The sequence below is a fragment of the Tachyglossus aculeatus genome, chromosome 4 (assembly GCF_015852505.1).
Source record: "Tachyglossus aculeatus isolate mTacAcu1 chromosome 4, mTacAcu1.pri, whole genome shotgun sequence".
NCBI classification, from domain to species: Eukaryota; Metazoa; Chordata; class Mammalia; order Monotremata; family Tachyglossidae; genus Tachyglossus; species Tachyglossus aculeatus.
This window is the reverse complement of record NC_052069.1, coordinates 96,932,265-96,944,806: the sequence shown is the minus strand read 5'-3', so window position 1 is coordinate 96,944,806 and position 12,542 is coordinate 96,932,265. Positions and strand designations below refer to the sequence as shown.

The following is a 12,542-nucleotide window of genomic DNA, read 5'->3' as shown; positions in this document are numbered from 1 at the left end:
TCACACTTTAAAGGAGGAGACAAACATGGAAATATTTACAACTTGAATAATCGAATTGAACGTACAATTCAGTAATATTTAGAAAACTACTGGAGATTGTTGGCTGGTTTGCATGACTTAGGGGGCTGGGAACTAATTGGGGAAGGCTTGCTGTAGGAGGTGGTATTTTAGGAGGACATTGAATGTGGAAAGCTCTGTGGTCTGTTAGATTTGTATTGAGAGGGAATTCCAGGCTAGGGAAACAGTGTAGGTAAGTGAACAGAGGTGGGAGAGACAAGAGAGAGGTATAATTAATCAATGGTATTTATAGAGCACTTATTAAGCACTTGGGAGAGTACAATACAACAGAGTCGGTAGACACATTTCCTAACCCCAAGTATAGAGGGGAGACAGACATTAATGTTAAAAAAGTTACCGATATGTACATAAAGTATTGTGTTACTGAGGGTAGAAAGAATGTCAAGTACATATCTAAGTGCAGAGAAACAGCATGTCCTAGTGGAAAAAGCACAGGCCTGGGAGTCAAAAGGACCTGGGTTCTAATCCCAGCTCTGCCACTTGTCTGCTGTGTGACCTTGGGCTAGTCACTTAACTTCTCTGTGCCTCATTTACCTCATCTGTAAAATGGGGCTCAAGACTGCGAGCCCAATGTGGGACATGAACTGTATACATTCTGATTTGCTTGTATCTACCCCAGAGCTTAGTACAGTGTCTGGCACATAGTAAGTGTTTAGTAAATATCAATTTTTTAAAAAATGACACAGAAGGGAGAGGTAGCCAGGGAAAAGAGGGCTTAATTGGGAAAGGCCTCTTGGAGGATCTGTGACCTTAATAAGACTTTGAAGGTGGAGAAAGTGGTGATTTGGCATACGTGGACGGGGAGGGTGTTCCAGGCCTGAGGGAGGATGTGGGCAGGGTGTCGGCCGAGAGGTAGAAGGGTTTGAGGCACAGTGAGCAACCAGGCCCTAGAGGAGTGAAGTGTGTGGGCTGGGCTGTATTAGGAGATCAGTGAAGTAAGGAAGGAGGAGGAAAGGTGATTTAGTACTTTAATGCCAATGGTAAGGAGTTTCTGAACAATTATAAGGTTAGCATAAAAGGAGTGAAGAGAGCAAACTGGGGAGTAATGGGCGAAGAGAACAGATATGTAAGAGGAAGTGAGTTAGTTGAGAGCTTTGATGCTGAATGAGAGAAGTTTTTGTTTGATCCAGTGAAATTCAGGAAGCCAGTTGGGGTTTTGAGTCATGGAGAGATGTGTGCAGAGTAACGTTCCAAGGTGAAGATCCCTGCAGCTGTGTGCAGTATAGAATGGCAGCAGGAGAGGCTTGCGGTGGTGGGGCTGGCAAGGAAGCTGATGTACTAGTCTATCTGAGGCAAGAGCAGAGTGTTTTAGCTATTTGAATGAAAAGGAAGGAGTTGACCTGGATGAAAAAATCATCATCATCATCACCATCATCATTACTGTCATCATTACTATTATAATTATATTTATTAAGTTCTAACTAGGTACTACACACTGGGCATCCTCAGATACAAGTTTATCAAATGGAACATTCTCTTTGTCCTCTAGAAGACTTGCAATCTTATCTTTTCCCCATTTTACAGATAAGGAAACAGATGCAAAGAAGTTAGGTGACTTGCCTCAGGTCACCCAACAGGCCAGAGGCAGAGCTGTTACTGGAACCCAGGTGTCCGGATTCCCAGTCCTGTGATCTTTCATTAGGCCTCACTGCTTCCTTGGCAGGATTTGGCAATAGATTCAGTGTGAGAATTGAAAGACAGTGAGGAGTCCAGGACATTTCCAGGATCAACCAATCAATCAATAATATTTATTGAGTGCTTACTCTGTGTGGAGCATTGATCTAAACAATTGGGAAGAGGACAGTACAATAGAGCTGGTAGTCACAATTCCTGACCCCAGGGAGCTTTCAGTTTAGAGGGGGAGACAGACATTAAATTACAGGTAGGGGAAATGGCAGCATAGGAGGATATGGTATATAAATAGTATGGGGCTGAGGGTGGGGTAAGTATTAAGTGCTTAAAGGGTATGGATCCAAATGTATAGGCAACACAGAAGGGAGGGCAAATAGGGTGGGGAAATGAGGGGTTAGTCAGGGAAGGCCTTTTGGAGGAGATATGATTGTTAATAAGACTTTGAAGGTGGGGCCAGTGATGGTCTGTTGTATGTGAAAAAGGCAGGACTTCTAGGCCAGAGGGAGGATGTGAGCAATGAGACAGATGAGATTCATTCATTCATTCAATCATATTTATTGAGCGCTTACTGTGTGCAGAGCACTGTACTAAGCGCCTGGGAAGTACAAGTTGGCAGGCATCTAGAGACAGTCACTACCCAACAGTGGGCTCACAGTCTAGAAGGGGGAGACAGGCAACAAGACAAAACATATTAACAAAATAAAATAAATAGAATAAATGTGTACAAACAAAATAAATAAAGAGTAATAAATACATACAAACATATATACATATATACATGCATATGGCTGCCCACAATGAACTCACAGTCTAGAAGGGGGGACATTAATATAAATAGGTAGATAAATGAGTAAATCAATTACAAATATACACATCCGTGCTGTGGGGATGGGAGGAAGGATGAAGGAGGAAATAAGAGTGACGCAGAAGGAAGTGGGAGAAGAGGAAAGGAGGGCTTAGTCGGGGAAGACTTCCTGGAGATGTGACTTTCAACCGGGTTTTGAAGTGGGGGACGGCAGTTATCTGTCAGATTTGAGGAAGGATGGCGTTCCAGGCCAGAGGTGGGATGTGGGCGAGACAGATGAGACGGAGGCACAGTGAGATGGTTAGCATTAGATAGACAAATGTTTGGGTTGGGTTGTAGTCTTCTAGACTGTGAGCCCATTGTTGGGTAGGGACGGTCTCTACATCAATCAATCAATCAGAAATTGAGATCAAGTGAGCAGGTTGGCATTAGAGGAGTGAAGTGTTTAGGCTGAGGTGTAGGAGACGGTAAGTTTGGAGGGGAAGAGTTGACTGAGTGCCTTGAAGTTGATGGTAAGGAGTTTCTGTTTGATCCAGAGGTGGATGGGCAGTAATTAGAGGCTTTTGAGGAGAGGAGAGACATGGACTGAATACTGTTTTAGGAAAATGACCCAAGCAGCTTGGTGAAGTATTGAATGGGGAGTGGAGAGGCTGAAGGCATGGAGGTTAATGAGAATGCTGATGCAATAGTCAAGGCAGAAAAGGATAAGTGCATGAATCAGTGTGGTAGAAGTTTGGGTGGAGAGGAAAGGTCAGGTTCTAGAGATGTTATGAAGGTGAAACCAATAGAGTTTGGTGACAGATTTAATATATGGGATGAATGATAAATATGAGTTGAGGATAATTCCAAGGTTGTGGCCTTGTGAAACAGGAGTGATGGTAGTGTTGTCTATGGTGATGGGTAATTCTGGAGGAGGACAGCATTTGAGTGGGAAGATAAAGAGTTCTGTTTTGGACATGACAGTGAGGTTACAGGCTTCTGGAATGGGGAAGATGGTAGTGCTATCGACACAGATGGGAATGTTAGGTGGAGGAACCCTAATAGGTTAATGGGTTTAATGAAGAAGATAAGGGATTTCTTTTAGATGTATTGGGTTTGAGTTGCCTGGAGGCAAGTGAAGATGTAGGTTTGTATATTGTACTCTCCCAAGCGCTTAATACGGTGCTTTGCCCAAAGTAAGCGCTCAAAAATACATTTGAATGAATGAATGAGTTTGTAGGTTGGATGAGAGGTCAGTGCTAGAGCAGTGTATTTTGAGGGTAACTGCATAGACATGGTAGCTGAAGTCTAGAGACCAGATGAGCCTCCCAAGGGAGAAGAGAGAGAGTGCCCGGCTTTGTGGAATGTCCGCAGAAAGAAAATAGGAGGCAACAAGGCAAACAAAACTCATAAACACATAAGCACTCAGAATAGCAAGTTGTGTGCCCTAAGTGTTCCAAAACACCTTTAATCCCAGGGGGCCGAGCATGTTTCAAGGGCTGATTAGCTTTCTCATTCTGCTACCCTCATCGTCTTCTCTCCTCCGCCCTTCCCCAGCGAAGTTAGGCATTGAAATAATATCCCTATTGTATAGCCAGGAAAGCTGAGGCACAAACAGCTATTATTGAGCCTAAAGTTTTCCTTTCGTCAAATAATTTTCAACTAACACACCTTAATATTTGATGTCTGGAGGCGTTTATGTTCTCCATTCTAGAAATCGATGGCTGTGCTTTCCTCACATTTCCCCTTACTTTGTCTGAAATCCTTTTATGTATGCTATTGAAATGAGTCTCATGGTTAAATACTGAATAAGCATTTTTTCTCTCAGTTTCTACAGATAAAATGATCCGAAGTCACGTGTGATGCCTGTGTAAGATGCAAAGCGAAACTGTGACAACCCCCGAAATGTGAACTGCAGTTTCCGACCGGATAGTATCATCCTTGATTCAATTTGTTTAAAATCTCAAGTAAATCATAAGGACAGTATTGTTCAATCTTAGACATTCTTCTATGTTCTGAGCTTTTTGATTGTCAGATTTTTATGGTTTAGATTGTAAATGTGTGGTTTTTTTTTTTCCTGGATATTGATTTTTTTTGATGTTTTAAAAGCCAGTGTACTGTATGATAATGTGAAGGACATATGTACAAGGTGAGGGAGACACTGTATACAAATGTATATTTGTAAAAGCTATTTTTATGATTAGCATGTTTGACTGTTTATCATATTTAAAGTCAGGTGATATCACACTTATGTTTACACAGCTTAATTCCAACAGTATCATGCTATGATCAAACAAGTATGGTATTTCTCATTACCTTTGCTTATTAAACTCATAGTTTAAGGTTCAGTTTTTAGGGATAATCTGAAGTGCAACATTACATTTCTGCTCTATCTTTACCATTAGTGTGCTGAAAAGTGCAAATATTTCAGACATATGGAACATCTGTCGATCTGGCCTATGATTTTTAAATGAGCAAACTCAGTACTGCTCCTGAGGAACATCCCATTTATTCCAAAGTGTACTGATTAATGAAACTCTCTAAGAGACAGAATCATGTTGAAAATTTCCCATTAGCAGCGAGGATGACCTCCAGATTGTGTTTCAGATAAAATGATTTCTCTTTGACCAATGCCAATTTAAATTTAATTACAAATTACTTCATTTGTTCATCAGACCACAAGAAGCCCCCAGTCCTGAGCATGGTCTCCAAATGCTGTAGCTGTTGTCTTGTGCTGTGAAAACAGAAAAAAAGTCTGTCTTCACAGAGGCCATAGAAGAATTCAATATATAATTTCTTAATAAATTCTGTTTTTCTTTTCAAACAGAGTGACTGTTTCACTTCATACTCTCTTGAATTTCTTCTGTCCTGATATTTAACACTAAATGCATGGGTAGAATGCATCAAGCACTCTTCTTACCCAATAGGAAAAGCAATCCTGTGTCGTGAAGAATTGGAAAAAGTACATCTGCTCAGCCCCAGTAGAACTATCCAGACTACAAGTGAGATTACACTCTGTGGACGTAGGGGTCATGTGGAAAGGATTGGGCCCTGTATGTAAACAAAAAACAAAACAAAACAAAAAAACCATTTTGATGTGGTAGGTCACTCTTTCTTATGTCAATGTTCCCTCACAGCAAAACTTAGCCCTTTGTTATTTAATGTTCTATCGTTGGGATTAGTCTGAGGTGGTCACAACTTCAATAGGGCAATTAAGTTTGAGGTTGTTTGTTTTTTAATAGAAAAATATTATTTTGACTTAAATCTGCACCAACTTTATTTAGAAGCCCTGCTGATGATACAGAGGAAAGAGCAATACCTGGGAATCAGGTGACCTGATTCTAGTCCCATTACTGATGGTAGCTGCTAACTACTAATTAGCAGAAGACATCAACCCCTACTAACCAGGCATGGATCATATGCCGTCACACTGGAGAGCCTTCAAATTCCTCTTAGCTGCTCTGTTCGCTTGGATCAGAAGAGCCTCTCCAGAGCCCGGATGAAATTTATAAAAAAGACTAAAGATCGTTCAATGGTATTTAGTGAGTGCTTACTGTGTGCAGAGCACTGAACAAAGCACTTGGGAGAGTCCAATATAACAGAGTTCATGGACAGGCTCCCTGCCCACAAAGAACTTGCAGTCTAGAGGGGGGTAAATGTACAAATCATGGAAAAGATTCGTTATATTTTTGACAACTCTAATAAAAGTGTTTTTGATTGAATAACTGTATGGAATGGAGATTTGCAAATAAGCAGAAATCACACAGTGACCTGTTTTTATAGCTACTTTTTCATTTAATTTGTTTTGTTTAACCCATATTCATTCATTCTTTCAATCATATTTATTGAGCACTCACTGTGTTCAGAGCACTGTACTAAGAGCTTGGGAAGTACAAATCGGCAACATATAGAGATGGTCCCTACCCAACAACGGGCTCACAATCTAGAATAGGGAGACAGACAACAAAACAAAACAAGTAGAGAGGTGTCAATACCATAGTAGACGGGTGTCAATACCATATGATAAGTTGTGTCAGAGCTGGAGGTGCCTTGATTCTTTCCCCTATCATATTTGGAATAAAGCAGAATAACTCGGGGGGAAAGGCAGGTTTCAATCCAGTTGAAATGATTTTGTGCCATCATGCTTGAGGCTGCAGTATGGAAGATCTGGGAGAACAGATTGGAATACAGTGGAAACTCTATCAATTCAATAAGCCACGAGCATCAGAAGTCTTTCAGATAGTCATCCAAGAGTGGTTATATACTGACTACTGTGCTTGCCAATAATTATGAATCATCTTGCAGAGTCAGCACAGCAGTATGGATTGTCATGAGGCCCAAAGAAAACCAAAGTTAGATATCAGCCTGCACTGGGGTAAACCTACCCATAACCAAAGATTTTCATCAGCAAAACAGAACTTAATGCTGTCACTGAATTGTGTTTCTTTGTTGTCATTGTTGTTGTTTTTATGGCATTTTCTAAAAGCTTACTATGTGTCAAGCTCTTTTCTAAATGCTGGGGAAGATCCCAGATAATCAGATCAGAAATAATAATAATTATGGTATTTGTTAAGTGCTTACTTTTAAGCGCTGGGGAAGATCTAGGACAATTATTTTGGAAACAGTCCCTGTCCCAAAATGGGCTCACAGTACCAATCCACATTTTGCAGATGAGGTAACTGAGGCCCAGAGAAGTGAAGTGACTTGCCCAAGGTCACACAGCAGACAGGTGGTGGAGGCAGGATTAGAACCCACGACCGCTGACCCCCAAGCCCATGATCTTGCCACTAGACAGTGCTCCTTCTCTCCCTATCCCACATGGGTTCACAGTAGACGTTGGAGAGATGCGGATTTAATTCTTATTTTACAGATGAGGTAACTGAGGACCAGAGAAGTGAAGCAACTTGTCCAAAGTCACACAACTGGCAATTTGCAAAGCTGGGATTAGAACCCAGGTCCTCTGACTCCCAAGTCCGTGCTTTCTCCACTAGGCCACTTTGCTTCCTGGGCAAGACCATATTCAGTGGCACTCAGACAGATGAAGAGGTAAAAAACTGAATCAAAAAGGTCAGTATGCCCACCTCGTCCCCCTCTCCATCCCCCCGTCTTACCTCCTACCCTTCCCCACAGCACCTGTATTTATGTATATATGTTTGTACATATTTATTACTCTATTTATTTTACTTGTACATATGTATTCTATTTATTTTATTTTGTTAATATGTTTGGTTTTGTTCTCTGTCTACCCCTTCTAGACTGTGAGCCCACTGTTGGGTAGGGACTGTCTCTATATGTTGCCAGCTTGCACTTCCCAAGTGCTTAATACAGTGCTCTGCACACAGTAAGCGCTCAATAAATACAATTGATTGATTGATTGATTGATTTGATTGATAGGTAGTTTGGTGACCTGCGGACATCAAATTTAAATACAGTGACCATTTAAAGTCCATGGGCATGAAACATGTCTACTAACTCTGTTATATTGTACTCTCTCAAGCATTTAGTACAGTGCTGTGCACACAATAAGCTCTCAGTAAATATGGTTGGTTGGTTGGTTGATTGATTGATTGATATCTGATCATATTTATGCCTATGAGACCTGGATTTTCTTCAGAAGACATATCCAGCTTCTCGATTATTCTTTCCTTTCTGGCCCACAAGGAGCCCAGGTCCATTGAGAATGCCATTCCCCAGGATCCTGCCTTGTCCCTAAGACCATATTTGTGTATTCCCTTTCCCTGCCTTTGAGAGTCCATCAGCATTTAAGGGAAGGAGTGATCTGAGATATAGGTGCAAGGAGGCAAATTTGGACCCAGATTGGCTCTTTTGGGGGAAGCTAAGTGGGGGTGGCTGGATTTCACTGTCCTGCTTCTAGACTGTGAGCCCGTTGTTGGGTAGGGACCATCTCTATATGTTGCTGATTTGTAATAATAATAATAATAATAATGGCATTAATTAAGCACTTACTATGTGCAAAGCAATGTTCTAAGTGCTGAGGAGGTTACAAGGTGATCAGGTTGTCCCACGGTGGGGCTCACTGTCTTAATCCCCATTTTACAGATGAGGTAACTGAGGCACAGAGAAGTTAAGTGACTTGCCCAAAGTCACACAGCTGACAATTGGCGGAGCCGGGATTTGAACCCATGCCTTCTGACTCCAAAGCCTGTGCTCTTTCCACTGAGCCATGCTGCTTCTCAAGTACTTCTCAAGCACTTAGTACAGTGCTCTGCCCTCAGTAAGTGCTCAATAAATATGATTGAATGGATGAAAGAAGGAATGAATAATCATAAGAACAGGGAAGAAGGATATGCAACTTTGATTCTACTGTTTTACTTTCTGGTCACCCTAATGAACGTTGCCCTGGGGCAACTGAATCCCTAATGGCCAGGGTGACAGTGAGAAAACGGTTCCTAGCAAGACTGGTTATTATAACTTCTCTGAGAGCTCTGTTCGTGAGGATCATTCGCAGGCTGGTGTTGCCCACAGAGGCTTTCCTCTTGGTTCTCTTATCCATTGGCCCATGTCAGTAGTTTAATGAGTGGGATGACTAGCTGGCTAGAAAAATTCACCAAAAGAAACCTCAAGTGTTCCAGCCAGTTCAATATTTAATTCAGGTTTTCTCTTAATATTTAGGAAAATATCCCAATTAAGTGGTGTTTCGTCACAGATGCAGAGGAAAACAGTGTAACCTAATGGAAAGATCATGGGCCTGGGAGTTGGAAGATCTGGGTTCTAATCCTGGCTCTGCCATGTATGTGACTCTGTGCAAGTCTCTTCACTTCTCTGTGCCTCAGTTCCCACATCTGCAAAATGGGGATGCAATACCGGTTTTCCCTCCTGCTTAGATTGTGAGCCCCATGTGGGACCTGAATATCTCATACCTACCCCAGCACTTAGAACAGTCCTTGGTACATAGTAAGTGCTTAACAAATACCACAGTTATTATTTTGTATTTACCCTAGCAGTTAGTTCAGTGCTTGCTGCATAGTATGCACTTAACAAATAAAAAATAATAATAATAATGGTATTTATTAAGCACTTACTATGTGCCAGGCACTGTACTAAGCACTGGGGTGGATACAAGCAAACTGAGTTGGACACAGTCCCGGTCCCACATGGGGCTCGCAATCGTAATCCCTATTTTACAGATGAGGTAACTGAGGCACAGAGAAGGGAAGTGACTTGCCCAAGGTCACCTATCAGACAACTGGCTGAGCCAGGATTAGAACCCATGACCTTCTGATTCCCAGGCCTGTGCTCTACCCATTATGCCATAAGTGCTTACTATGTGTCAAGCACTGGGGTAGAAACAAGCTAATCAGGTTGGACACAGTCCCTGTCCCATATGGGGCCCACAGCTATAATCTCCATTTTACAGATGAGATAACTGAGGCACGGAGAAGTAAAATGACTTGCTCATGGTCACCCAGAAGACAAGTAGCAGAGCCGGGACTAGAACCCAGATCCTTCTGACTCCCAGGTCCATTCTCTATCCACTAGACCACGCTGATACCACAATTACTATTATTCTCAATGGTTCGGTGTGCAAACATGTTTAGCCCTCTTTATACTTAACAGCATTAATTTAATGCTGTACCTTGCTGAAATAAATCTCTTTTTGAATATAATAAATATTCTTAGAGTATTCTGCCGAACCCTTAACTGGCCACCTAAGAAAGAAGAAAGCAGATGAATTTATTGTCTATTGGCCTGGGAGGCACCATACTTTAGTCATTACTCCCAGTTCACTATTTCAAGAGTTTGCTTGTACACATCGAGTTACTAATAAACTGCCAAATTCCCGCTTCAGAATTCAATGCTATTTAAATGTCTCTTTTATGAAACTGTAAACTCATTCACTCAATTGTATTTCTTGAGCACTTACTGTGTGCAAAGCACTGCACTAAGCGCTTGGGAGAGTACAATAGAACAACAACAGACACATTCCCGGTCCACAATGAGCTCACAGTCTAGAGGGAGAGACAGAGATTAATATACTTGAATAAATAAATAAATAACAGATATGTACTGTGGGGCTGGGAGGGAGGATGAATGAGAGAACAAGTTAAGGCGGGAGATGGGAGTGGGAAATGAGGAGGGTTTAGTCTGGAGAGGCTTCTTGGAGGAGATGTGCCGCCAATAAGGCTTTGAAATGGGGGAGAGCAAGTCTGTATGATATGAGGAAGGAGGGCATTCCAGGCCAGAGACAGGATGTGGGCAAGAAGTCAGTGGCGAGATAGAAGAGATGGAGGTACAGCAAGAAGGTTAGCCTTAGAGGAACGAAGTTTGCGGACTAGGTTGTAGTAGGAGAGTAGTGAGGTAGGAGGGGGCAAGGTGACTGAGTGCTTAAAAGCCAAACTTTAAAGTGCTTTAAAGTAAATAGGTCGATGTGTTCAGCATTTCAAAAATCTATCGTGACTCAGGTTTTGGAAGGGAAGTAGCATGGACTAGTGGATATCACTTGGGCCTGGGGGTCAGAAGAACCTCGGTTCTAATCTCAGCTCCATCAGTTGTCTCCTGTGTAATCTTGGGCAAGCCACTTAACTCCTCTGTGCCTCAGTTACCTCATCGGTAAAATGGGGATTAAGAGCTGTGAGCCCTATGTGGGACGTGGACTGTGTCCAACCTTATTTGCCTTATATACTCCAGTGCGTAGTATAGTGCCTGGCACATAGTAAGCACTTAAAAAGTACCGTTAAAAATTTAAAAAGTCAATTTCTACCTTGATTAGAGAAGATTCAATCCTACCCTGTGAACGGTTTGGGAAGGAGTAGGAGAAAGCGAACCTTGATACCCTTCAGACCAAGGCCAGGCTTCCAGCATTTTCAATTGACATGACAGGATGGGCTTCCACACTCACCCCAATAGGGCCTACAGGTCAGTAATGTGACACCCACATTCTGAACACCAGCAGTGGCATGACTGGGAAAATGTCACTTCAAGCTGGGAAGTAATATCAATAGGGTTCATATGGATTGGGCTGTGAATGAACTGGATCATGGTTACTATTATTTTCATCATTATTATTATTATATTTGTCCCCCCTCAGGGTCACACCTGGAGAGTTTCCAGACTCTCCCAGTCTTGACTATGGGAGGAAGAGTCAAGCAGAGGCCTACCCATTCCATTTCTAACTTGGGTGCTGGTTAGAGAGTGGAAGGCAATCTGCGACAAGTCAAAACTCATCTGTGCGGGGCAGCAGTGGCATGAGAGAGAGTGGAGGGCAGAGACTCAAGTTTACTACCACCCAGTATCAATAAATAGTATCCCCTGAATAGCACCTGTGTGCAGATGACTGTACTAAGCATTTGGGAGAATACGTTAGAGTTACAGACATGATTATAGACATGGTTAATAAAACAGTAAGTCAAACATCACTTTGTGTTAATGGAATTTTAGCTCAGTTGTAAGTAAACTTTATAGCTCTCAAATAAGCTCCCTCCTTCTGACCTTATCTTACTGATTTCTTTTTACAGCCCCCTCCAAACACTGCACTCTTTCAGCACCAGTTTACTCACTGTGCCACAATTTTATCTAATCCCGCCATCACCTGGAAGTCTCTCCCCCTCCTTCATATATGCCAGACCACCATTCTCCCCACCTTCAACCTTAGAGATGCAGCATGGCTTAGTGGAAAGACGGGCTTGGGAGTCAAAGGATGTGGGTTCTAATTCCAACTTTGCCACTTGTCTGCTCTGAGACCTTGGGAAAGCCACTTAACTTCTCTATGCCTCAGTTACCTCATCTGTAAAATGGGAATTAAGACAGTGAGCCTCAAGTGGGACAACCTGATTACCTTCTACCTACCTAAATGTTCTGGGCATGTCACTCCCCTCCTCAAAAATCTCCAGTGGTTGCCTGTCAACCTACGAATCAAGCAAAAACTCCTCACTCTTGGCTTCAAGGCTCTCCATCACCTTGCCCCCTCCTACCTCACCTCCCTTCTCTCCTTCTACAGCCCAGCCCACACCCTCTACTCCTCTGCCGCTAACCTCCTCACTGTGCCGCGTTCTCACCTGTCCCGCCGTTGACCCCCAGCCCACATCAT

The 12,542-nt window shown here is 42.4% G+C and overlaps 1 protein-coding gene and 1 non-coding gene across 12 annotated transcripts in view; both read left to right on the top strand.

Moving 5' to 3' along the window:
* Positions 1-5,322, top strand: part of RALYL (RALY RNA binding protein like) — a 670,673-nt gene extending 665,351 nt beyond the window's left edge. For all 11 annotated transcript variants that reach the window (XM_038745780.1, XM_038745790.1, XM_038745787.1 and 8 more), the window contains one exon: positions 4,323-5,322. Coding sequence is in view for 1 of the 11 variants with exons in the window: in XM_038745782.1 (XP_038601710.1) it covers positions 4,323-4,340 (18 nt within the window). In the remaining 10 variants the exon portion in view is untranslated. The remainder of the gene's footprint in view (positions 1-4,322) is intronic.
* A 6,211-nt stretch (positions 5,323-11,533) lies between these two features.
* LOC119927454 lies at positions 11,534-11,670 on the top strand. The gene has a single exon (XR_005450455.1). It is a non-coding gene; the product is annotated as a small nucleolar RNA SNORA7 (small nucleolar RNA).
* The last annotated feature ends 872 nt before the right edge of the window (positions 11,671-12,542 follow it).